This window comes from Carassius gibelio, chromosome B23 (assembly GCF_023724105.1).
Source record: "Carassius gibelio isolate Cgi1373 ecotype wild population from Czech Republic chromosome B23, carGib1.2-hapl.c, whole genome shotgun sequence".
NCBI classification, from domain to species: Eukaryota; Metazoa; Chordata; class Actinopteri; order Cypriniformes; family Cyprinidae; genus Carassius; species Carassius gibelio.
Window position 1 is genome coordinate 20,511,561 of NC_068418.1, and position 26,777 is coordinate 20,538,337.

The 26,777-nt window shown below is 36.5% G+C and overlaps 3 protein-coding genes across 3 annotated transcripts; 1 reads left to right on the forward strand and 2 right to left on the reverse strand.

Moving 5' to 3' along the window:
• Positions 1 to 253: 253 nt before the first annotated feature.
• On the reverse strand, positions 254 to 12,957 carry bin2a (bridging integrator 2a). The gene is made up of 17 exons (XM_052593293.1): positions 12,781 to 12,957; positions 10,704 to 10,858; positions 9,985 to 10,065; positions 9,850 to 9,904; positions 9,662 to 9,756; positions 8,748 to 8,843; positions 8,542 to 8,649; positions 8,294 to 8,379; positions 8,140 to 8,215; positions 7,950 to 8,032; positions 7,755 to 7,859; positions 6,994 to 7,465; positions 6,207 to 6,285; positions 4,774 to 6,086; positions 2,485 to 2,538; positions 2,038 to 2,091; positions 254 to 1,239 (listed from the first exon to the last, which is right to left on the reverse strand). The coding sequence occupies exons 2-13, from the start codon at positions 10,794 to 10,796 to the stop codon at positions 6,217 to 6,219; spliced, it is 1,419 nt and encodes a 472-aa protein (XP_052449253.1). The 5' UTR covers positions 10,797 to 10,858; positions 12,781 to 12,957; the 3' UTR covers positions 254 to 1,239; positions 2,038 to 2,091; positions 2,485 to 2,538; positions 4,774 to 6,086; positions 6,207 to 6,216.
• Positions 11,641 to 15,651, forward strand: si:ch211-210c8.6 (uncharacterized). The gene is made up of 5 exons (XM_052593294.1): positions 11,641 to 11,853; positions 13,083 to 13,188; positions 13,372 to 13,478; positions 13,867 to 14,039; positions 14,574 to 15,651. Exons 1-5 carry the CDS (start codon positions 11,715 to 11,717, stop codon positions 14,859 to 14,861), a joined length of 813 nt encoding a protein of 270 aa, XP_052449254.1. The 5' UTR covers positions 11,641 to 11,714; the 3' UTR covers positions 14,862 to 15,651.
• Positions 15,652 to 15,913: 262 nt separating this feature from the next.
• Positions 15,914 to 24,192, reverse strand: LOC128011152 (rac GTPase-activating protein 1-like). The gene is made up of 17 exons (XM_052593291.1): positions 24,031 to 24,192; positions 23,407 to 23,497; positions 23,121 to 23,323; positions 22,891 to 23,033; positions 22,220 to 22,289; positions 21,977 to 22,030; positions 21,813 to 21,890; positions 21,432 to 21,549; positions 20,843 to 20,994; positions 20,285 to 20,449; positions 20,099 to 20,194; positions 19,822 to 20,020; positions 18,570 to 18,675; positions 17,657 to 17,789; positions 17,421 to 17,550; positions 17,206 to 17,317; positions 15,914 to 17,127 (listed from the first exon to the last, which is right to left on the reverse strand). The coding sequence occupies exons 2-17, from the start codon at positions 23,489 to 23,491 to the stop codon at positions 17,052 to 17,054; spliced, it is 1,920 nt and encodes a 639-aa protein (XP_052449251.1). The 5' UTR covers positions 23,492 to 23,497; positions 24,031 to 24,192; the 3' UTR covers positions 15,914 to 17,051.
• Between the last annotated feature and the right edge of the window lie 2,585 nt (positions 24,193 to 26,777).

Consider the following 26,777-nt stretch of genomic DNA (forward strand, 5'->3'; position numbering starts at 1 on the left):
AAATATTGGTCAAAAGTCACCCATTCACATTCAATGCAATAATGACTCTAGATCTTGGAGAGGATACTTTATATTTTTGGAAGTTAAATATCTTTCAATATACAATTTTTGACAAAACTATTAGCACAGAATTAATTTCATTTGGTTTTACTAGCAATTTTAAATTAGCTAGACACTTGTTTTTGACATTGTATTATAATCAATATCTGCAGTATCATATTGATAGCACATTTAAAAAAAATATTACACCGAATACGATATATAAATTACATTCATTTTCATAAAAAGTAACATATGATTGTAACCCTGCACAAAAAATATCAAGTATCATTTATGCATCTGATATTATGATCAGCATGTGTTTGTTTTACAAATAATGACAGGTATTATATTTGGCACTGTTACATCATGCCTGTGTAACAAAAATACACTTTGAATTATATATATATAAAAAAAAAAAGTAAAATACATGCAAATGTTTTACAAGGCACTCTTAACAGTTGACCCACCAACTATCCATAATCTATGTGTTCCGCCAATAAAAAAAAAATAAAAATAGTAATAAAAAGCCATGCAAAATCCAAAAAGGCACATTGAAAAGCCTCAAATTAACACTATATTGACTTATGACCAAATAAAATCTAAATTATACAGTGCCGCCAATGTTTGCAGTTTGAGTGAGGTGCAGTGCCACTTATGCTACCTGAACGCTAGTAATAGCTGATAAAAAATTCCATAATTACTGATAAATAATTTGTTGATAACTAAGTCTTGTAATTTCTGCTGGATGCAGTGAGTTTAGAGTTTGTTTGTAACAAAAAATAGTCGTCTCAGTAACTTTACCATACAGAAACCGATGGTGAGCTTATTAACCTCATGAATAAACAACTTTTTACTTCTACTCGACCTGTATCCCTTCAACTAAACATTCTTTCATACAGCACAGACTAGTGGTTTATGTCCCATATGTCTTGCACATATACCGCTCTACACAGACTATTCGGATGTCTTCAGCAGTCCATGCGTATTGATCATAATGGGTTAAATCCCTCTGATGCCAAGCAGTTCAGATGAAGTATTCCTTCTTGTTTTCAGTGACGGTGTCATTGTAGACCTGGTCAGGGTCCACTCCAGGAGCAGGCTCACCTGCGGTTCTGTAAACACCCTTACTGTGACACAGGTATCTGTACAGCAGGATCCCACAGACAACAAGAGTCAGCAGGATCAGGGCAATTACCACTGAAGAGAAAAGACAAATCAGCCAGAAATATGCAATAAATCAAATATATTATATAATATAAAGTATGATTTACACAATCCAACCTGACCGATAATGCCAAAACAAGTCAGAATAAAAATCAGCAAAATAGACTGAATTATTGTTATATAATAAATAGACGAAAACAAAGTTTTTACCTTTTTTGAGGAAATTAATGTTAATTCAACAAGCATGCAACAAATTTATCAAAAGTAACAGTAAAGACATCAAATGTTATTTTTATTTCAAATAATACTTTTTTATTTCAAATAAAACTTTTTATATATTATATGATTTCTGAAGGATTATGTGACACTGAAGACTGGAGTAATGGGTGTTGAATATTCAGCTTTGTAATGACAAAAATAAATTACTTTTTTAAAATATATTAAAATAGAAAAAAGTTATTTTAATAATAATGGTAACAATATTTCACAATATTACTGTTTTGACTATATTTCTGATCAAATGAATGCAGCCTTGGTAAGCATAAGAGATCTTTCAAAAGAAAATCTTACATTACTAATATATAAAATTGATCACAAGCCCAAATCTGCATGCAATCAGGAAGTTGTACATGACGAATGACCCAAACCAGAGCCAAAGGCTTGAAGCTGGAGTCAGGTGGCAAACCTCTAATATGTAACATTATCATGACACCTCCGGGCAAACACTGTGTATACTGTATGTACCTTTACTATCCCCAAAGAGCTTTCTAGGATTGTCCGACACAGTATATAATTCCTAGTCATTAGTGTAATACACTAGACATCAATTACCTCCAATGACAGTCGTGTCTGTTTCCGGAGGAGCTGCAGTTGTTGATGCAACATCTATACAGGAGGAAAAAAACAACACTGAAGATGACACACAAAACCTGTATGTCAACATTACATGAACCAAATGTGGAATTACAACCATTTCCAACTAGAGGAACTGCTCAGCATTGTTGAAGAGTAATCCGATTAGGAGAAATGCAACATGGCACGGTGTTAAGCATCGCCTCCAATGAAACATTTCTAGACCCAAATGAGTTCAGATTAGACTAGTGTACAAGTATTAAGTAAAATAAATAGTGCTAGTGCCAAGTTTTTGTTAAACCAGCCTTTTGCACTGTTCAGATTCATTGTTTGATATGAGTGACACACCCGAAGCCTGTGAGGGAAACCTTTAATGCTCATCAAGCAGTTTGCTCTTTATATGAGAAGACAAAGTGCAGAACTTACCAGTAAGTGCAATGGTAGTCACGGTGAAATTCATATTTGTATTGAAACGGACACCTATATGAAGGAAAATAAACAGTGTTGACATGTTTCAACATGAAAATTATAGTCCAACGGTTACTTGTTACATATATGCATTCTGTAACAGACGATGACTTAAGTAAACATCCGTTTAAGCATTAACTAAAAGTGGACAAACATCACTGGGATGTGAGACAGATGTACTGCATCACTCAACCTGTACACTTTATGTCCCATTGAGGCCTACTGGTGTTGTTTGAAGAGAGGGACATTTATATGTGGGTGGAGGAATAAGAAATTGTGTATCAAATGTTCAGGGACTTAAATATCATTATGACTTTTTGAAAGAGAAGTACTTTTCAAAGACTCATGTAAACCTGCTTTAAAAAAACAAAAATTCTACAGCTATACATCATAAGGTCATGCTATAATAAGGGTGCTTCTTTTAGTTTAAACATTGTATAATTATAAATTGTACAATATTAATTGCACATAATTGAGGTTTCCAGCTAAATTAAAGGTATGGTTCACTCTCCTGAGAGTTTGCTCACCCTCAGGCCATCCAAGTTTTTTTGACGTAAAAAACATCTTGATGGATTTGTTTCTTACAAACAAGCAGTTTTTTTTTATTTACAAGACTTTAATTGGAGTCTTGTGGACTATGGTGATGTTTTTAACAGCTGTTTAGACTCTCATTCTGACGGCACCCATTCACTACAACCCCATCAACATCTTGGACGGCCTGGGGCCTGTTTCAATAAGGAGGTTCAACCAACTTTGTGTTAAAACTTGAACTTTGAGTTGACTTGGTCTGAGATGGGAAACTCAAAGAGTTGTCAGATTCAGAACAGCTGAATTGTGGAAGTTCAGTCAACTCTGAGTAGGTGAGTTTAGCTCACGCACCAAGACTAAGAAAAGCCATGATCAATGGAGCTCCAATATAACGATTCAACATGGCAACAGCTCCCGCCAAAAAGACATCTGCATACTTCTCAATACAAGTTTAATTCTTATCACTTTTATAATATCACAGGTGAAAATTGGCAGAACGGTAGGTTATTGAACTAAAAGGCTATTAATTTTCATGGTATCGCATAGGCAGATGCATACTAGGACTTAGTTGCACCTCAGTATTGTTGTACATTAACAGGATGCAATAATAACAGATTGTAAATGATTACATTTATAAATACTTTTATAATTGTTAAACACTCGTTTGGCACTTTACTTCCACATTTAGAAAACTTTCTTCATTTTTATTGAAAAATAAAATTCTAATGTGATGGGAAAAGTGAGAAGAACGAGCTAGTTCTCTGTGCCCAACATCACTGATGCTTTATATTTACTTTAAAAATGTTCTTCAAATTCATCATACTACAAAATTCATAGTAAAAAAGAATGTAATGCTGATTTTGGCTTATTACACAAAATCAGAGTAATGTGGTTGACAAGCGTAAAAAAAAAAAACACACACTTGTGTTTGGAAATATACTTGAAAGGATAACAATGTCATTATCACAAACTATTTTAATTATTGAATTACTGTTACAATACATGGAGACACAACTTTAAATATTTTTAATAATACATCAATTTAATCTTAAAATATATAAAGATATCATTATTATATAATTACGTCTATATATATGATAGGATAAAATGCTAGTGTTAAAGAAGAAGTCAGTGTGAAGAAATTCACACAAGGGTGGAGACAGGTCAGATAAGGCATGATTTAAGGGAGAAAAATGTATTTTATTTTTTTATTGCTGTGTTAAGGGGAATAATGTCAATATTAATATAAATTAAATGTTTGCATTAGCTTTTCATTTTTTTTTTTTTACTATATTTACCCACTTGAATATAATGTACTCTGTTGAACCTTAAAGTTAAAAATAAAATGCTGCGAGAGCAGTCACAAGTCTCACTTCCTAAATTGAATCCATTTTCCTTCTTTAAAATCTCGTAGGGTTAAAACACAAAGCTCATTTTTAACCGGTTCTCATTGTGATGTAGCCAGGTACAGCACACACAAAGACAGAGGTGCGACCGGCGAGATGGTTTGTTTGTTTGTTTGTTTGTAGTAGAGACCACCTAAAGCTGTAATCCTCACGATTCTGTTTCTTTGATTTGATCGATAGTAGTCGGAAATCCCCTCTCACACGGTGAACGATCACTTTAAAGAGCTGTAAAACTCATCTTCAGCCGTTCAGCCATTTGAAACCGTCAGATCTAACGTTACTTCCAGCCCAACAGGAACAAAAAAAAACTTACCTGCTTGAGTGTCAAAAAGCGGGGATAAACTGCTTTAAGTTGAAGATTCAGAAAACTTTTATCAGAGTTAAACTTTAGCCTGAGAAATCATGGAAAGTAAGCAGTGTTCAAGGCACGCCAACGCAGAACGGTATGAATCCACCACAAGCTCATCCACATACTGTGTGAGTGCGTGATGTCCGATTTGTAAAGGAATCGTTTACTTGATTTGAATCTTTTAAGTGAATCATTTGAACGAACTGGTTCACAATTCCAACCTGAACGATCCGTTCACGAATAGGACTGAATGTTTTCGAGTCTAAAACCCTAAAAGTAGGTTTACAGCTTGAATGTATGGCAGTTTTATCAACGCACGTATTATAGCTTACATCACAGAGTTCCTTAATGTAAAATAACTGTAATTGTTTTCATTTACTTGTACTATTTTATTAAAACATGTACATTTTGTGACTAAATAAGTACTGTTTAGGCCTAATCTAGCCTAAATACAAAAAAGTTTAATTATTAATGTATTTTATGTTTTTATGACCTATATCATAGCTGCAACAAACTAAACTGGTGCACATAAAATAACAATTCTATAAAAAGTAATAGAAAAAAACGAATAAACTACGTTTGCTTTTATCAGGACGTTTCATTGCATCCAAGGTGACGTATTTGCGTCATGACGAAAAGAATCATTTATTCTTTCTTTGGAACAAAGAACAGTTCGAAAGAGTCGATTCTCTGAAACGAGTGACTTCCCTTTGCGGAGTGTAGGCGCGTTCACGATCGTTTCTTCCTGCCCGCTCGCTCCCACGAAGAATCAAACAATGGTCGCGTTACACTAAATGACTAATATTAACCAACAACAACAACCACCATTCTAAAAGCATGCTCGACCAACCTCTAAAAAAAGAAAGGTGATTTGGATCATTAGTTTAATTGCTTAAGTGCGTGACGGACCAAAAACAATAAGCAACTGAGTGACAATTTTTATTAATTTATTTAATGATGGATGGTTGTCAAGTAGCTTACGTTATACACATTTGTTCTTTTAATCAATTAGATACATGCATGTCACATTGAGTTATTGAGTTATGTATCTAAAAACATTAAAATCCTTAAGGAAGACCACCACATACAGTAGGATAAAAGACAGTCCATGAAAGTGATTATTTTCTAAAAGAAGCTGTTCTTGAATTATAACTCAAAATGTAAATATTTATCTGAAAATACATATCTCAAAAGATCAAGATTAAAAAAAAAAAAATTAGTACAGCATTTTACATCCTAGGTCCGATTCAGTACTGCCAATATTCAGTGTGCCTTCTCTGTAAACAGATATGAAATTGAAATAAGAAACACATTAAGCCATTTGCTCATAGTGGATGAAATGAAACACATCTGCACGACATGAGTGTGAGATGGAAGTGCTCTCAAATTATGCTGACCTTTTGTCTGCTATTTAGGGGTCTCTGTTGTAGCTCCCTCCTTCACCTCTCCTGACGGATGGTCACTCTTGGTAAGAGCCTTGAAACAGGTCAAACAAATCAAAATGACACCTCATTCTGATTTATATTTAGGTTTCTTTAAGAATAAACATAATGGTTATGTTCAGAATGAAATACAACACTGCAGTACACTGTATACTGTATGTTTTTCAAACCGTACATAAAAGTAGAAATTATGGAAGGAATTATTTGGAATTGTTAAAAGCATGACTATAAATACATATGGACTGCACATGAAAGGTTAATAATAATAATCTCAAATAAATTTTTTTTTTTTTTTTTTTACTTTCTATTCATCAAAGAATGCTAAAACAATACAATTCTGAAATACTGTTTCTTCACAAATATTAAGCAGTAAACGATTTCAACATTGATTATAATAAGAAATTTTTCTTGAACACCAAATCAGCATATTATAATTATGTCCGAAGGATCACGTGACACTGAAGACTGGACAAATGATGCTGAAAATTCAGCTTTACATCACATGAAAAATTTTGATTTTAAAATATATGAAATACTGTTTTTTTTTTCATCAAATAAATGCAACCTCGTTGCTTATAGAACACTACAAAACATTAAAAAATCATATTTATTCCAAACTTTAAAGTGTAATAACAAACAGTAGTGAATGTTTTTAAAAGAAGTCTCTCTCTCTCCTTCTCGCTCTCTCTCTAATATGCACTCATGTATTTTAATAATGTGTTTACACCTTTACAGAACTCACATTGTTTGACGCATCAGCTTGTTCCACATCTGATTTATTGTCATGAGCTATTCCATTCTCCACACCTGAAGGCCCATCACTCCTCACCTTCTCAGGTGGTTTTTGATCTTCGATCTTGGAGCTTTCAACGATATTTGAGTTTGGTTTCAGTTCTCTCTCACCACTGTCCTCCTCGGAAGACTCCTCCTCGTTTGGCGTCTCTTGATCTGAGGCTTGCGAGGACTCCTCCTTTTTGGCTTTCTTGTCTTCCTCCACTGGTTTATCTTCAGAGTAGCTGGTGTTATCCAGTCGTGGCTCATGGGGCGAGGTACCTTCCTCTGTAGAATAATCTAATCTTGCAGGGCTGCCTTTTGCATCCTTGACACCAGAGACGTTCTCATAAAGGGGTCGAGGGCTGGTGGGGCTTGTCTGCTTAGGGCTGTATGACCCATATGTTGGTCTGTCAGACCTAAAACTGGATGCATTTTCTTTCCTGTAACAAACAGAAAGTGTGCAGAGAAATATGTTTGAAGAAATATCCTAACAAAGATACCACATTATTCTTATATGGGCCAAAACTGACTGTAATTAATAAATAAAAATACAACCAGTAGTAAACAAGCACTTTTGAATTTTAGAGTAAATCATTGCTTGAACCATAAATGGCAACACTTTTTTTATGTCTATTATTATTATTATTAATCATGCACATTCACCAGCAGATGGCGTTAGTTCTTTAAAATCTACAAGGCATCCAGAGAAACTGAAATGATGCTTTTTACCTGAGAGATCCCCTGGGGTTGTAACTCATGTGGAAATCATAAAAGCTTTTAAGTGATCTTGGGGACAACGTGTCTCTAAATGACCTTCTCTTCAAGGAACCAGCACTTAAAAGGAAAACAAAAAGAGTAATGTGGTAAAATAAAGTATTATGCTACTGGTATTTAAATAGACTAACAGACTATAAAGCCTTATACCAGTTGACGTTCTTCACGACAAAGATCTTGTCTGGATGCTGGGTGCTCAGCTCTTTCATTACAGTCTGTAGAACCTCATTGTTCTTGAGGCCAAAACAGAAAGAAAAAAAAATCTCAGGTAGTTGCAGAACACGAGCAATCACTTTTTTTTGTCTGATTCGAGTATCTTATTTGAAATCATTTGGTTTACATTGGTAAGGTCCTTGTAGAAGATGTCTCTGAGGTTGGAGATGGCTTGGAAGACTGTGACATAGCATCCAATGCGACTACAGAACGCAGAACAAACAGAAATTAATAAGGGTAATGGACATTAAGATTTAAACCAGATCTATAAAAATAATAACCTGTCAAACAGAAGAGGCAGTTCCATCTTCAGCTCCCTGTTCATGTCCTCAAATATCACCTTTGCCGCGTTCATCTCATCCTCTGCCTATAAAAACAAAGTCCTATACATTTGGTCTTCATTAAATCTGAATCATACCCATATGTTGGTAGTAATGTCATGTTTGGCAGAAAAGAACATGCGACTTATCAGTAAGCCAATGAACAAACTTACTGAGTGAGTGTTTCTCTATGTCAGGCAGAATAATACCTTTCCAATTTTGACATCATCCTTCTTTTTGGCATTCTGCAGCCCTGTCAGGTGATGGCGAGCAGAGTCATAGTCTACGAGTTTCCTGTTTCGCTTGGCCACCTTTTCCTGAATCATGAAAGAAAATGGTTTACAAACTGCATTTTAAAATGATTGAAAGCTTTGTGCAAGGTGCATTTGCCAGTACGTGAGGCGGCCGTCGTTACCCTGACATCTGGAAACTGGCTCATGTAAGACTCCATTGTGATTAATGCCTGATTACGCAGCTTGTCCTCATAATCGTTCCACAGATGCTCTTCTCCCTTTGGAACACAGAGAGCCACATTTGTATTAATATAGGTAATTATAGTGTGTGTGTGTGTGTGCGCATGTTTATGCTACATTGTTGGGACCAAATGTCCCCACAAAGATAGTAAAACCTGAAATTTCTGACATTGTGGGGACTATTTTTGTATTTAATAGTAAATGTTTTCTGTAAGGGGTAGGTTTAGGGGTAGGGTTGGGTTTAGTGATAGACTCAAAATATTAGTATAAAAGTAATATAAGACTATGGAAAGTCCCCACAATTTACAGAAACAAGTGATCAGGACCACAACGTGAAGCAGATGTAACATTTATTATTATTTTAATTAGTTATTATCTTGGAGTGTCGCGATTGACCAATCAGAATCAAGTATTCCACAGAGCCCTGTTATATATATATATATATATATATATATATATATATATATATATATATATATATATATAAATATAATATAATATATTTATTTATTTATTTATTTATTTATTTATATATTTATTTATTTATATCATATAAAATATCTACTGACAAATGCACAATGAACATATAGTTTTGTGTGAAATTTCGCTGATGTCCACACATTTGGATTTTAAAATATCTTTCATCACAGTCTGCCCTAGACCCTAAAGTCTTTAAAATAGGCCCAATGTACTTTTATCATTAAAGAAAATCTGTTAAGATATTTACAAATGTTTTACACACATTGTGTTGTGTTTTAGGGTTAAATGAAATGTAAACTTAACGGATAATTTCCTGGCATAACATTACCTTTTCTGTTTTTTTCTATGTATTCTTGCAGTGGGTTCTGAGACTAACCTCCACAACTGCCCGGAGATCCTCCGCGCCGTCCCACTTATCATCGTAGGCATCAAACAAGGACTGAAACAGTCGACCTGAGGCATCCCTCATTACTGATAAACATACAAGAAAAATGATAAGGCATGCCATTAATCCTGTTCATAAGAAGCTGATCTCCTATATGAGTCTGATAGTAAAGAGTCAACCTGTGACAGCGTTGAGGTACGCTTTAAGGTCCTTGTATATTTTGTATCCATCACTCTGCAAAGGAGATCACAAAGACGTATTAGGCAACCTTTTGACTTTCAAAACAGTTACTTTGTTTACCACAGCAGATGTACCTGCTGGCGTTGGAGGTCCATCACACGCTGCTCAAAGTGCTCATCTTTGGTCTCCTCAGATTTGCCAAGCCTCTGCAATACCTGCAAAGGCATCACATATTACATACCTGACAGCCACGACAAGGGGATTCTCAAACTATACTGACAGCACTGCAAATGAATGTTCCATCCGAACCTTAAAATATTGATAAGTGAACACTGGCAAAGAAAAAGCTTCCTTACATGGTTGTATAGAACTATTCAGCTGACTTCTCCAATAGACAGTTTGAGATTACAAGAACCAGAGGTGTGTAGTCCTGTTCTTGGAGATCTTTAGATCTACCTGCAGAGTCCAGCTCTAACCCTGCCTATAGATACTTACAGTGCTCCTGGTTCAGTTGTGTTTGATCAGGGTTGGAGCTGAAGTTTCCAGGAACAGGACTGGACACCCCTGGTTTAAACCGTCTCAGTAGGTGAAGATAGAAAAGTAAATGGTGACTTAGTCAGCCTTGGTATTTAAATAAAATACAATAACGGAGACTGTTAAGCAGAGGATGAAGCTGCTTGTTTACATTGGCTCTTGTCAATGGAGTAGATAAAGCAACTTGCTACTCCCATGTTATGTGACTGGATTGATCAGTGGATGAAAATAACACTAAATTTTCTGTGCTCTCAAACAGGAAACTTTGGAAATCTCATTGGCGCTCTTGACGTTGTGTTTTATGATTCCAGCCATGTACCTTCTCCTGTGCTCTGTTCAATTGTTTCTGCACCCGTTTAGCTAGCACATTGGCCCCTCCTTTCGAGCTGATGCTGGCCTTGCTCTCTGCCATGTTCTCCACTTGTTTTCTTCTCGAATAATATTTTGTTAGACCCTCAAATTACTTGGCCAGCCCTGGAAAGTAAAAGGACATTTTTAGAGCAAACGACAGTGGACTTGGTGTCTTTACATACGTCTGTATTCTGTCCAAACACACCTTCTCTTGACTTCTTCCATAAGTCATAAAGGTCTTATCTTTCCAGGTCATGACTTGAGCACTGTGGCCGCCTCTGAGACATATTTTATAGTGAATGGTTATATAAGGGCACGCTTGTGGAGAACGTTGAAATGATATTATTTTAGGTGTATATATATATCATTTTTCAAACCATATATCCTATAGTCACAGTGTTGCTAGAGTCATATTATATTATATTATATTATATTATATTATATTATATTATATTATATTATATTATATTATATTATGAAGCAACACTGAACTGAATTGAGCTTAATAATGACAATATTGCTGCTCTTCAGCTGAAGTTGAAAAAATTTATGAATTTTGCAACATTAGCACTATTAATAACTATTTATTTCTGAGAAGCTGCTTTCAAACAATATATATTGAAAGAAAGCACTATATAAATAAATGTATTGTAAGAAATAGAAGCTGAACTTTGCCTGTTCTCTATTCTTCTATTCTATCACATAGCTAATGAATATTCTGTTCCATTTCCCTTTTCTTTTCTATTCTATTCTGAATCAAATAAGTAGAAGTAAAGATTTGCATTTGTTCTATTATTTTATTTTCTATTATGAGTCACATATGCTTTTTCTTTTCTGTATAAGCAGTAAGACATAAAAAGCATCACAAAGATTTCCAAACTACATTTCCCATAAGCCACAGATTGGCCACGCCTCTTCCTCACAAATGTGAATATAATGAACTTTGCTCTGCTTTTTTGACTGAACCCAGGTGTATAACATGCTGCTTCTTCAGGACCTGCTGGACATGATCATGGGAAGCACGTTGGTCAAGTGTGCAGTCACCGACCTGTCCATTCAGTGGCTCGGCTGGGCAGTAGCGTCTGCTTTCAAAACGGAAAAGTTTTACGACTTGGCAGGTAAATGATTTATCCAAAAGGCGTTGTCACGCGATATTGATATAGTAGTATTTGAATGTATATTTCGTCGTATTTCTAATGTTTATGCAGTATGCACACATAAAAATTATATTTCGCCTAAAAAAACATTGCAGTTGTTTATTGCGTTTCAACTCATGTAACTCCTTTTTTTTACGTTTAAAATATGTTGTTATCCAATTGCATTACGAGTCGGTGGTTATCTAAAACTTTGATAACTTGTTGTGAAACCACCATAAAAATGTCTCCACCCACAAGGCGTAATCCTAAACGTTTATTGAAATATATTTCGAAAGCCCGCCCTCTCAACCAATCAGATCAATTTATCTACAGAGTAGCCTTCGTATAATTGGACAAACTTTGGAGACGTCACTGTAAATCCTGCAGATAGAGGCGGGATTTGTCAGAAAAGTGGTGTTATAAAAGAACAACTGTAAAACTCGGGAATGATCTTAGATCAGATTAGCAAAAACCTCAATGTCAGTGCAAGGTAATTTATTTGTAAAGTACCATTTAAAACAACAGTTAATTGACCAATGTGCAGTACACCTTTTTACAAAAAAAACATACATTACACACCAATATTATACAACACAAAGGCATCTGACCACACAACATTAAATTATATTTGAATGGAAACATAACTTTTAAACAGAAACCTCTGTACAGATAATTAAAATAAATTGTATCACAATTTCAAAAGATTATGTTATACATAAATAGTTTACGATTGATTGCATATATTAATTTGACAGCTATATTGATTAGCAGCTTATGCATAGCATATATATATATATATATATATATATATATAAGCCTGCGGATTTATGAGAATTATCCATGAGGATTTGAGGATTATCCATGTAATTTAAAGTCTAAATTCCTAGATATAAAATAGCTTCTACTCACCTGTCAGCATTCAATTTGCATTCCTTGGAGTACAGTGGAGTACAAATATTATCCAATCATTTCAGTCTTTCAAACCCTGGTCCCTGAACGCTATTCCCTCTCTCTTTCTCTCCGAGAAGTGTGCTCTTGAGAATCCTTGAACTTTGCAACCAGCTGTCTTTAGGTTCACTGGTGAAATATTCAGTGAACACGCCTCACTTTTAAAACGGACGGATTCAGGTGACTGTTTGCTCTGCCCCTATCTGGCAGGATATTGAACGTCTTATCAGTTTCAACTACAAATTAATTTTGTTGTTTTGTAGGATCTGGTACCTTCATATTGCTGGCTCATCTGAGTCGTCAATGGGGCGGAAATGGCCACTTTAGACAGAACGTACAAACTGGACTCGTCACTGCCTGGGGTCTGAGGTAAGATAGCTATATAGATAGTAAAAGTGATCAGTAAATTAAAATACATGCCTATTTTTTGAAATCTTGTTGCTTTAACAGCATTAATAAAAGTGAAGTCAGTCCAGCTTCATGTTGTATTAATGTATCCATTAAGGTCTGGTTAATAAGTCAATAAGTAACAGATTGGGCCTTGTCCTGCAGGCTCGGGACATTTCTCTTTCTTAGAATCCTAAAGGAAGGACAAGACCGGAGATTTAACAATGTCAGAGACAGCCCTGGGACATTCTTTGTGTACTGGACCATGCAAGGTATTTCAACCACTGCTATTGATTATTTGCATAGTTATGGTTAATTGATGGCTGTGGTGGGCCATTTGTGTTCAGTCTTTATACATCATTCTAAAATAGCGTCACAGCAAACAAACCTGCTATTGTATTATATTTTCTATCATATATTCTGAATCATATAAGTAGAAGCATCTATTATTTTCTGATTATTCTATACTGTTCTATTCTGTCACATAATGATCAGACAAATGAATGAATGATGGCATTTATTTCATATCTCAAATCTATTATATTGGAATATTCCAGTATACGACACCAAGAACAACTAGGAAAGTAACTTTATTAAACCCTGAATAAAAGGCTCATCATCAAGATTACAATAAAACTTGTTTCTCTTTTTTTTTTCTAGCTTTGTGGGTCTTTGTTACCCTGTTGCCCACCCTAATTCTAAACAGTGAGAGAAGGGATGCGCCCCTGGGCCCACGTGACTACATCGGCTGGGGAATATGGGGGCTGGGTTTTGCTACACAGGCCATTGCTGACCAGCAAAAGTGGAATTTTAAGAGTGATCCAGATAATGCTGTGAGTAATAACTTGCACTGATAATAGTAACTTGATAAGACTACGGTTAAGTCATATAACTTAAATCATAAAAGAGATATTTTAACATAATAGCATGCATTTTATAAGGCCTGTGCTCTAATAGATAATGCACTGGATCAAACTGGCTGTTATTAACCCTCTGGTTGTTAGTGAACATTTTATAAAAAAATATTTTTTGATTTGATACCTTTTTATTAACACTAAAGAAGTGCATATTTTTTCACATGGACTCAAAAATCTAAATTATATGTGAACTATTTTTTGGGTTTGTTTGAACATCCTAACCAGCCTGAAACAGGCACTTTGGTTTAACCTGAAGTGTTTATTGGGGGCGGGGCTATCTGTTGTCGAGCCAATGGTAGACGGGGAAAGTGATGCAGAAATTACACACTTCACCTTTAATTAAACATTTTGAATTCAGCTTCAAGAAATCCTGACCTGAGTGCTTTTTAATTTGCATATGACATTTGATTTATTGTTAAGGCATTAATCATATAAGCTTTGTATTCGCAGGGAAGGTTTATTCATCATGGACTGTGGGCATACAGCAGACACCCAAACTATCTGGGGGAGATCCTGCAATGGTCGGGCCTGTTCGTGTCTGCTTCCTCCGTCATGCGTGGACCTCAGTATCTCAGTGCACTTTCTCCTGTCTTCGTCTGGTTCTTACTGAGACACGTTAGTGGGATCCCCATCCTTGAGAAACAAGCTATGAAGAAGTGGGGCTCAGATCCTGCTTTCCAGAACTACATCAAGAACACTCCACTCCTATGGCCCTTCCCCAAATTTAAAGGAGAATGAAGCATATTTATAGAACTTTCTAGTAATTGCACATTCTGACAAATAAACATGTGAAAGTCTGGATAGATGGGCACGCTAGTGTAATAGTTTATGGAATAGTTCAGCCAATAATTAATAATTGCTGAATATTTACTCATCCTCAGGCCATCCAATATGTAGCATTTACTTTTACAGAACCAATTTGGAGAAATGTAGCATTACATCACTTGCTCACCAACTTACCATGCATTGAATGGGTGCCGTCAGAATGAGAGCCCAAACAGCTGATAAAAACATCACAATAATCCACAGCACTACTCCAGTCAACGAATTAATGCATGTGAAGCAAAAAAACTGTTACACTTCTGGCTATAATCTATAATATTGCTTCCTTCAGTGAAAAAGTTCATCACTTGTCCTCTCACAAAATGCACCTACATATTATTTGTTTAGAAATATGAACAGTTTTAGCTTGTAAACAGTGCTTGATCTTTGCATATTTCACTCCTGATTCAGGTAAGAGGACTTTTGTTCCACCGGGAAAAAAGCAATATTATGGAGAGAAATCTCTTATTTTAGCCAAAATAAATGGTTTGAAGTTAAAATTCATTTAATTGTTTTATTGCAAACTCACAGCTTTTCACTTTACAATGTTAATTGATGGACTAGAGTGGAATGTGGATAATTGTAACATTCTTATCTGTTTATTCTCATCATCTACATCTTGGCTGACTTGAGGGTGCATAAATTTGATCCAAATTTACATTTAAGTAAATAATTCCTTTAAAAAAAAAAAATCTACAGAGATGTCCCGGTTCCTGGTTATAGTTTCTTCATTATAACAATTTCAGTACACCTAGCTACTTTACAATCTTAACCCGCATGGACTTTCTTCAAGAAACCTATCAATACTTCTCTTTTTCCATTAATTCAACTACCCGGTCTTATATCTTGGCACGCTTTGTGCCTCAGTGATTTTGTATTGTATTTTAAATGTGAACATTTAAGTCTAGCCACTTCAGTCCAACTCTAAACACCAATCCAATGTGTTAAGAAAGACAGACACAAAGGACTTGCAATAAATGAGTGTATTTTACAAACAGCACAAGTCTTACAAAATATCACACCACTCAAATTGAAAAGCAACCGAGTTGATAAATCAACTTCAATGTTTAACACAGTAAAACAATTGCCCTTTTAAAACGATGGAGGTTTGACAGTTCAGTGCTGCACAACTACTGGTCCAGAAAACGTTGCACCACTGAAAGGAAAATCACTAAGTGTATACAGTAAAGTGTGTCCAATCAGTATAATCTTATGAATTGAACGAGGTACACTAGATCCTTCAAAATCACACAATTCTCCCAGAGGGCGGCATTTTTTGTTTTGTTTTATACTTTAAATACGGTATACAATTTAATAAATTGAGCCAAAACTGCTTAAAGACATAAATCAATGCCATAGTGAAAATGAAAAAGAATTCTGGCCATGTTCATTTATGATCAAAAGCAATTATGAAGGTGAAAGACAAAATGCCCAATCAAAACAACCAATAGAGTTTTTGCTTACAAACTGAATCTAAATTTTCTTGTCTTAAACTTCTCTATGCACAAATCTTATCACAGCATATCTCAAAGCAACAAATGGATAATTTAAACAAATTTAACATCAGCAGCATCTTAAATTCTGTATTAAACCTACTGGCTGTAAAATCTAAGCTTGTCCATGTTTAAAAACACAGTTTACACTCTACATAGAAAAACCTGGTAGTCACTACATCCTCGAACCCTCTAAGAAATTGTGATTTTGCTTGTTTTTCCTTGTAAAACACAGAACATACAGATTATACTACCTACAAATCTTGCATAAAGCAAAACCTTTTTTGTTCTAGATGCTACAACCAAGTTCAGGTTTCTTGATAAAGAACTCCCAACCTGATGCATGTTCTGTTTCTACTAGAGGATTCAGTGACTGATGGAAGTGCTTATATCAGCCCATCGCTTTGGTTCCGAGAATCTTAGCAGTACATTAAAACATTTAAAAGAGACTAAAATACAAATGTTACTAGTAATCTCGACAGATAAAAAGAGTAGTGCTAATATTGTTCAAACTGACGGACAAACCAGACATAATATGAGAGTAGGATTAATGTAATATATTGCAGCTGTTTCCCAAAGAAAAAAAAAAACTCAGCCTTGAGGAGCTTCAGGGCTACTTCAGGAGAGGAGAGGCGAAGAAGTGCCCCTGGCGAGGGACGCTGACTGCAGCTCTGCTCCTGCTCGAAAACCTGAAAACAGGATGATGGTTGGTTCACTTCTACTCCAACAACACTGGTAGAATGTAATAGGATTCAAACATAGCCTACTTTGGAGTGATTGCATTGAGAGTTGCATTCTTCATGCGCTGGGAGAGAGAGCTGGATGATGGGGTCTTGCTCATCTGCTGGTCAGGAGTCGTAAGGGGCCCGAACATACTTGCTACAGGACAAAAAAAAAAAAGCATGACAAAACAAACAAACACTAAATTCAATATCGGGATTGTTTGATTTTTTATTTTTATGCCTGGCTATGAAATGCATACATTTGTGATCAGGAGTTGCATGGACATTGGCATTCTCGATGATCATGTGATCACTGTGACCCGGGTTATTGTCGCTGATAATAAACTGACTCCAGAACTCCACAGGCAGACGCAAGAGACGCTCAATCACCTGTGAAAGAGAGGGAAAAAGCTTGGTAAAAAAAAACTGGGCAAACATACTAAAATTTAAAAATGCACACTTTTGCACAGCCCAGACCCCAATTAAGGTCGCTTACTTTCGGCTGCCGTTTTGTGTCCTGCAGGATGGTCATTGGATCTGGGTCAGGCACGGCATGACCCACAAGTGTGGGCCCGAATACCCAAGCCAGATTGCTTATGTCCATCTTTGTATCTTTGCTCTGGGCCACCCTGAACATGATGGAAATAGTCTCATTATATGGAAATAATCCATCTCACATCTGACAAGTGTCAGGTTTTAATATCCAAGATTTTTACTCCAAATTAAGATAAATAGACAGTGTTACTAAACTAACAGCACAAACCATCATAAAAACGATGTGTGATGTAATCATTTTTTTTTCCATTTAATATCCAGACATAACATTTATTTTTATTTAGTGTAAGTGGACTGAATACATCAACCCATACAATAACTTTTATCGATGGGTAGATGTCTGCAACCTAGTTCCTTTGTCACTTAGATTGCATATAATTGCTGTAAAAAAGGAGAAAATATGAAACATTTGGAGGAAAGAAAAAGTATCCAAGATTTATAGCATACAAATCTGGAAAGAACAATGTATCAGTATTATTATTGAGGTTTTGTTTATTGAGTTCAATACTGTTAAATACTGTTGAATAGATGCTGATGTCTACAGCACCACAAATAAATTAAAAATACACAACTGTAACACCACATCAAGAGTATAACGATCATCCTTAAAGCTAAGTTTCTGGTAATGCTTAAAAATAAACATTTAGACTCTTACACCCTCCAGTACAAAAACCCCTTAAGGCACTGATGTTTTACACAAACTTCTCAAGATGCTTTAAACCTGGAATATACTTTTAATGTCACAAATGTAAGTGTAATCTGGTAAGAAACGCATTTGGTTTCATAATAAGTATTAGCAAGTGGCACCAGCAATAAAGCAGACAGTAGAATCAGAGACTGTGTGTGCCGTTTACCTCTGCAAATGGATGATGAGGAAGGCCAGAGTGTCTCTGTTGGGCTGTGGAAGATCACTGATGTTCTGATACATCAAGGCGATACTGTTGTCATCATCGGACAGCTCTGAGAAAGAAAAAAAACAATTACAATTAACTTCAGAATGTTACAAAATACATCCATTTCAAATTAATGCTGTTCTGTTCAACTTTCAATTTCAAAGAATCCCATGTCAATTTATCATGTTTTCCAAAGAAATATTAAACGGCATAATTGTTTAAAACATTACTAAAATGTAAATGTTTCTAGAACACAAAATTAGCATATTAGAATAATTTCTGAAGGATCAAGTGACACTGAAGACTAGCGTAATGGTGCTGAAAATTCAGCTTTGCCATCACATTAATAAATTACAATAAAAAAAACAACAACATTAAAATATAGTTAGTTCATTTTAATAGCAATGTATGGAGCCCCGCACATGGGATGCAGGAAAATATAGCAGGCTAAATCGTGTGCACGACTTACTATTCGTTCCCTCAATGTACTAAAACATGCACATGATTACTATAGCGTTCCCGCGATTTACTATTTCGTTCACTCGATTTATAAATTGTGCGCACTATTTACTAATCCGTTCCCTCGATTTCCTTATTTGGGCACACGATTTAGCAAATCGAGTGAACGCAATAGTAAATCGAGGGAATGCAATAGTAATCATGTGCATGTTTTAGTACATTGAGGGAACTAATTATTAAATAGTGCGCACATTTTTTTTTTTTTTTTGCATTTCATGTGCAGGGCTCCGTAGTAATGCTTTTCCACAATATTACTGTAGTTTTCATCAAATACTGTAAATGCAGCATAGACGAAAATAAGAGTGAGTTCTTTCAATGCATGAATTGGTCTATTACAATGCATTCAATTCATTAAATGCAGCCCAAATTCTTATTATTCTAATTCATAGATTAAATGTAAGAAATGGACTTTTAGAGAAATGGCTTTATAAAAGGTAAAAAAAAAAAAAAAACCATTCAAGAATATTGGAAAAGATTAATTTCTATCAGTGTGAACTGACTACCACACTGAATGAATTTAGGAGTCAGCTGTCCATGGTAGTCCCATGGTAGTATACCAGCACAATAACACACTCAGCAAATCATCATCTAAATATCGTTCTCTGTAAAATCCAAGAAAATACTTTGATTATTTTTTTGTCAATGTCGCACACCCCTGTTTTGAAGGGAGGTGTACACTCAGACAGACACTAACCAGCAGCATCCATGAAGGCACGGTTGAGGCGGAAAGTCAGCAGGGGTTCTTTGAGGCTCCTCAGGAAGTCCTTAAGGAGACCAGTGATGGCATGGATATCTTCCACCTTGCTGAGCAAGGGAATGGTCTTCCCACGCAGAAACTTCTCTTTCAGGTCCTTGACCACTCGATCAGAGCCAGACACTCGGTACAGACCAGTCTATCAAAGCAATATGCAGGTTTTATGCAGGACCGGTTTTGTCTAGTATTAAAGATTTCAGCATCTTTACTGACTTACCTCATGCAGGCCTCTCTGCTCAATCTCATTAACGCAGTGCACCACTAGTGAAGGAATCATGGGAGAGGAGGTGGACACATAATTTTCTAGGATGCCCTATCGGAGAAATTTTTTTTTAAATCACACCAGAAGCAATCATTGAATAAGGTATGCTTATCCTCAAGCTGTATGATAAGGATTTGTCACCTCCTCAAATTTGACTGGAGTCCCAGTCATGGTTGGAATGCAGGGCAGAGGGCAGCGCTCACGGCACTCGGGGTGGGACACCACACGGCAGTCCCTGCACTTCAGGGAGATCTTCCCAAATTTGATCCTCTTACCACATGGCACACAAGACTCTGGCTTGATCACCTAAGAAGAATTACAATAGCCAGGAAGATATGAGCTGTGAGGGCTAAAAACACAGACCTATGTAGAACATTTAATTGACTGTAATTGGAGTGATACAGTTTTATTGCTTTGAAACTTTACTTGGTGTGTGCATCACAATACTGAAGAACGATCAGTCACTACTTCCTTTTTGTGATGTTAAAAAAGAGATTTTAGATTTAACAGTTCTCGGTTAATGCTCAGATTATGGTTAAAACTTCACATTTAATTTGTATTTATTAGCTTTTCATTCAGCGATATATCCCTCATGAACCAAATTTTAAAATCCCCTTACACAATCAAATTATAAATAGAACCAACACTGCATTGATTTGAGAGATTAAAAGAAAATTAGTATGCAACAACGCATCATACCGTTTTAGAGACGAACTCATGCAGGCGGACACCTCCGTTGCCCTGGGGAGTGCTGGGCTCCGTCTTGATCTCTCCATTGGGCTGACCGGGCTGCTTGAACACATCCATAGACTGAACAGAGTCGGTGTCAGCAGTGTCCCACTCCACAGCAGCTGAAGAACAAAGCCGAGAGAAGCACTGCTCACTACTGCAGAATACTTAAACAGAAATGCTAAGGCTCAGCGTGTGAGAAATGATCAAGAAAATCATCCCCTACAAAATAGCCCCTGCATAAAGAATAAATATTTACATACCAGGAGACCTTAACAAGAGGTCAAATTTAAGACTCATTGGGGTCATTTGAAACACCCCAGACTCCTACAAATCAAGTGTTAAATTATTAGAATTAAATTAATCTTTGACCCCGTTTGATAATTTATGATCCTGCAACCATATATCATGACCCACTGTGGAGCTTGTTTGTAATACAGCAGCCTGTACATTATTATTCAGCCAATAAGAAAATTGCATAATCAATGACTCAAATATTCTCTTGCTCGGCACTGAGCACTCACGAATCACTATAATACATTTAGTGAAGTGGGCTTACTAGTTTTTCGGCGGCTCCGGGTCCAGTAGGGAACAGTCTCCACTGTGGCGACAGCTTCAATGGGTCCGCCATCAGCGGGCACCGTCACGGTGGTCTTAGCCACCAGAGACTCATTACCCTGAGAAAACGTGACTTGAATTACTAATAACTAATTATACATCAAGCTAAAATATGGTGGTATTAACTGGACATTAACAGCATCCAGACATCAAAATCAATCAGGGAATAGCTTGTTGGCTCTCACAATGTCAAGAGAAGACAAAACCTTCCAATATCCACACTCCTATATGGAAACATTTTACTCGTAATGACTAAAGCAAAGCCCTGCAGGGAGCCTTTAAACTGAAGAGTCATTCTTGTGCTAATGTAAGCCAATCTTACTCTCTCAGAGGTACGGCCGGTGGAACGGGACCTCTTGGCAGCAGCTGGGGGGCCGTCTGTGTGGTTTCGGGAGGAGCGCTGCATTGAGACAGATTAAATAATCATATATATTGATTGAAATTTGGAAGTAATTTAATTAAATACGGCTTTGTTGGGAAGCTTACTCTCTTTTGACGTTTCTTGAGACGAACAGCCCTGATTGCAGAAGAGTCCCAGTCCTTTTTTCAAAGAAAGGTTCATTAAAAAAAATTTAAATTACTGCAACAACTAAACTAAATCAATAAAAGATGAGGCAGTCTAACAAATTTAAAATGTTAAATTACATGTTTCACTTTCTCAGTCAGGTTTGAGACAGGAATAGCCTACATATAAGAATGATGATTTTAATATTCAAGGAAAGGACATACCAAAGAATCATCAGTTTTATCATAACTGATGTCTGACAGGATAGAGGCGGATTCATCAATGGTGGTCAGTCTAGCACAGTGTGTGAAAAAACAAAACAAAATGAAGATAGGACAAGTTACAGTCTACAGAAATAAGAAACAATTAAATCGTGAAAACCAGCTCTTTTGTCTTTTATGACATTCATGTAATTATCTCCTTATGGAGAAGATATAGTCCATTAAAAAGTCCAAAGAAAGAAAGAAAAATAACCAACATTATATAAATGTATCTTTTGCCACAAGGAGTTTCGTAGGAAGTTTAATGAAAGTGTTTTCAAATAAGAAAATAAGATTAAATTAGATTTTAAAAAATACAAATCAAAAAGTAAATAAAACAATATACAACTATAATAAGTAGAAAAAATATGCAAAAAAAAAGCATTATTTTTAATTATAGCATGAATTTTTCACAGTATATATGGGGTGTTCACAAAATAAACTGTAGAGATGCCTGTTCAATTTTACAGTGGGGTCCCCTCACAAAAGGACATTCATATTTGAGTCATCCATGGCATCTAAAATATCTTATGATCCTGAAAGATTTCTTACAGAATAAGCAGGTTTTCCTAGAAATCCGTCATATTACAGAAGTAAAATAGGTTGATAATGTGGTTTCATGTTCGTTTTCTCACCGTCGGCTAGTGTTGAGGTTTGCAGGATTCTGGACACGGACATTCAGAAAGGCCAGAGCTGAGCGCTGCTCCTCATTTAACTGGATGCTGTTACTAGAGCCTTCAGTCACCAACAGTTCCCGGATGAGCTGGATCTGACGGTCCTGCGGTGCAAGAAAACAACTGGTTTTAGCCTAAATTCAGAGAACAAGTCCACAACACAAGCAACATGCAAAAAGATGCCTACAAACCAATTTTGCACAGTCAGCCTCAGCTTTCTGTCTCCTACGGATCTCCACATCTACTTGGTTGCGGGCATGTTTGAGCTTGACCTCTAGAGCTCCTCGCTCTGTCTCAGCCTTGGTGAGCACCTCCTTACAAGCATTCAGCTCCTGCTCGAGTCTCAGCCATTTACGACGGCTGTCCTCAAAATTCAAAGCCATCTGAATGAACTCTGACAAAGAAAAAGAATGGCAGTGAATATTTAGTGCATGCATGTATTTTATTTTACATTTTCAAACAACAACAAGTACTTACGGGGCTCAATGCTTTCATTGAGAACATCAACTTGTGCCCGCATGCTTTCAAAAATGCTGTGAAGATTGATCACAGCAGTCTCCATGTCCTCCTGTATTGCAGAAAAAAACAGTGTGTATACTTTTTTACATAAGGTAGATTTATTTTGCTTCTAATTAATGTATATGAAAGAGACAGAGACCCAGCTAATTATTTGAAGTTGGCAACTTTGGCATATGATTATTGTTAATACCATACATGCCACTGTTTGGACATAATGTTGGGGGCGTGGCCAAATACTTTATATTAATATGTATCCGAATAAAATACACAAAACAACAGTAGTAAAATTAGTACTAAAACTCTAAGAGTAAAAGTGCATAATAAATTAACTTATTTTTTTAAGACCTTTGGAAAAAAAGTGTACTAGATAACACAATAATGCTAATGAATATGGTAACAAGCTCGTTTTGCTGACAAAATGAGGCTAAAATTGTAGATAACATAACCTCTTATAAATCACGATAGGATCAAAGATGAACGATGGAAATACAGTAAAACACTAACGTTAGCATGGATCAAACGACTCGTCATTAGGAACAAACGCTACAAACAAACACTAAGTCACTAGATATTTTAACTTACGGATTTGTGTAGACCCCCAGCCTTGTGTATGAAACGATGTGTTTCAAAATTAAACTTGAAAATATATATTCTTTTCCCCCAGGGACAAAAGCACCGCACCGGTTTGTTCAACCAGGTTAGTTTACCCGGATATGTTGTTAACGTTAGCGTCTAGAAGAGTTGCGTTTCAAATGTACCCGCCGGCCAATCAACGGCGGCCGAGCGTGTTGACGTATGTGCGTCAACGCAGTACCAGTACGTACGGGCTGTACAGTACAGTCTGCTGTACAGTTTCTACTGGTTGTTGTCTTTGGGCGTCTGCATAATAGTTATACAAGTACACTGAACATTTTCAAAATATGTACAGTATCTCACAAAAGTGACTAAAGACCTCTCCCATTTCAGCGACCACTTTATTATCAAGGGACAATACTATATAAATGAAAATTAGATATACAGTAGGCAACTTTACAGCCATTATTGTAGTCAATGTGCAGCTTGTACAGCAGTACAGATTTACTGTCCTCTAAAAATAACTTAACATACAGTCATTGTTGTCCAAATAACTGGCAACAAACGTGAGTACACCCTACAGTCAATATGTCAAAATTGTGTCCAAAGTGTCAACATTTTGTGTGAGCACCATTGTTATCTAGCACTGCCTTAAACCTCCTGAGCATGGAATTTGCCAAAGCTGCACGGGTTGTTCCTGGGATCCTCTTCCACTTCTTCATTGTGACATCACGGATCAGCTGGATGTTAGACAGATGGCGCTTCTCCACCTTCCACTAGAGGATGCCCCACAGGTGCTCAACAGGGTTCAGGTCTGGAGACGTACTTACATTTACATTTACATTTATTCATTTAGCAGACGCTTTTATCCAAAGCGACTTACAGATGAAGACAGTGGAAGCAATCAAAAACAACAAAAAGAGCAATGATATATAAGTGCTATAACAAGTCTCAGTTAGGATAACACAGTACACGTAGCATGGGATTTTAAATAATATAATAAATAAAAAGAAAACAGATAGAATAAAAAAAAAGAATAGACCAAGCTAGTTAGAGGTCTTTACACATACACACACACATATATAATTGCATAATAAATGAAAAGAAAATAGAATACAAAAAGATTAGAAAGGTAGTTAGATTTTTTTAAGAATAGAATTAGAATAGTGAGTGTTAAAGTTAGAGGGTCAAATAAAGATGGAAGAGATGTGTTTTAAGGCGATTCTTGAAGATGGCTAAGGACTCAGCTGCTCGGATTGAGTTGGGGAGTTCATTCCACCAGGAGGGAACATTTAATTTAAAAGTCTGTAAAAGTGACTTTGTGCATCTTTGGGATGGCACAATCAAGTGACATTCACTTGCAGAATGCAAGCTTCTAGAGAGCACATAAGTCTGAAGTAACAAATTTAGGTATATGGGTGCCAGTACCAATGGGTAAGAGCCAGTGGTAGTTTTGTAGGCAAACATCAATGCCTTGAATTTTATGCGAGCAGCTAGTGGTAGCCAGTGCAAATTGATAAACAGAGGTGCGACATGTATTCTTTTTGGCTCATTAAAAATTTATCTTGCTGCCGCGTTCTGAATTAATTGTAAAGGTTTGATGGAGTTGGCTGGAAGACCTGCCAAGAGGGCATTGTAATAATCCAGCCTGGACAGAACAAGAGCTTGAACAAGGAGTTGTTCAGCATGTTCATGTTACTTGGCAACTCCATCACCTTCAGCTTTCTCAGTCATGTTGGAATACTTCCCTGTGGCCCAGTCTCTGAAGGGAGGGCATCATGTTCTGCTTCAGTATGTCACAGCACATGTTGGAAACCATGTTTGCCTCAATGACGTGCAGCTCCCCAGCACCAACCAGACTCATGCAGCCCCCGATGATGTCACCACCACCACCATGCTCGACTCTAGGCAAGACACAGTTTTCTTGGTACTCCTCACCAGGGCATCGCCACACATGCTGGACAACATCTGAGCCAAAGAAGTTTATCTTAGGCTGCGTTTACACTTATTAACACTTACTCTTACACTTACTCTATTCAATGTGTATGTGGACAACATCAGGATAGGTCGCATTATAATGCCAAGTGTAAACGCAGCCTTAGTCTCATGAGACCGCAGTACATGGTTCCAGTAATTCATGCTCCTGGACAGGTTGACTTCAGCAAACTGTTTGCAGGCTTTCTTGTGAGCCAGCTTACGAAGAGGCTTCCTTCTGGGATGATGGCCATGCAAACTGACTTGTTGTAGTGTGTGGCCTATGGTCTGAGCACTGATGAGCCGACCTCCCGCTTCTGCAGCCTCTAAAGCAATGCCAGCAGCACTCATGCGTCTGTTTTTTGAAGCCAGGTTCTGAACCTGATAAACAGCACAAGGACTCAACTTCTTTGATTGACCCTTGTGAGGCCTGTTCCAGATGGAACTCATCCTAGACAACCTCTGTATGACCCTGGCAAAGGTACTGCAACTCAGTTTAAGGGTGCTACAAAAACATTTACATGATGAATAGGACATGTGACTTTTTGCATGGTTAAATGACATACAGCTGTTCTCACAGAGTGTACTCACATTGACAATATTGACAATAATGGCTGTATGTTGAGTTATTTTCAGAGGACAGTAAATCTGCACTGCTACAAGCAGCACACTGACTACTCTAAAATATTTCCAAGTTTCTTTCTATAGTATCTTCCCTTGAGAAGATATACTAAAATGGTTGCTGAAAAGTGAGGGGTGTACACACTTTTGTGAGATATTGT

Coding starts and splice junctions, on each gene's coding strand:
- bin2a (XM_052593293.1), bottom strand. CDS start 10,796: ATGGCAGAGAGCAAGGCCAGCATCAGCTCGAAAGGAGGGGCCAATGTG. Junction 7,860..7,949: donor GTCGTGAAGAACGTCAACTG/GTATAAGGCTTT, acceptor TTTCCTTTTAAG/TGCTGGTTCCTTGAAGAGAA. Junction 7,466..7,754: donor AACCCCAGGGGATCTCTCAG/GTAAAAAGCATC, acceptor TGTTTGTTACAG/GAAAGAAAATGCATCCAGTT.
- si:ch211-210c8.6 (XM_052593294.1), top strand. CDS start 11,715: ATGCTGCTTCTTCAGGACCTGCTGGACATGATCATGGGAAGCACGTTG. Junction 13,189..13,371: donor GTCACTGCCTGGGGTCTGAG/GTAAGATAGCTA, acceptor CTTGTCCTGCAG/GCTCGGGACATTTCTCTTTC. Junction 14,040..14,573: donor AGAGTGATCCAGATAATGCT/GTGAGTAATAAC, acceptor TTGTATTCGCAG/GGAAGGTTTATTCATCATGG.
- LOC128011152 (XM_052593291.1), bottom strand. CDS start 23,491: ATGGAGACTGCTGTGATCAATCTTCACAGCATTTTTGAAAGCATGCGG. Junction 22,031..22,219: donor ATAAAACTGATGATTCTTTG/GTATGTCCTTTC, acceptor CTTTGAAAAAAG/GACTGGGACTCTTCTGCAAT. Junction 17,790..18,569: donor CTCATCATCCATTTGCAGAG/GTAAACGGCACA, acceptor CATCATGTTCAG/GGTGGCCCAGAGCAAAGATA.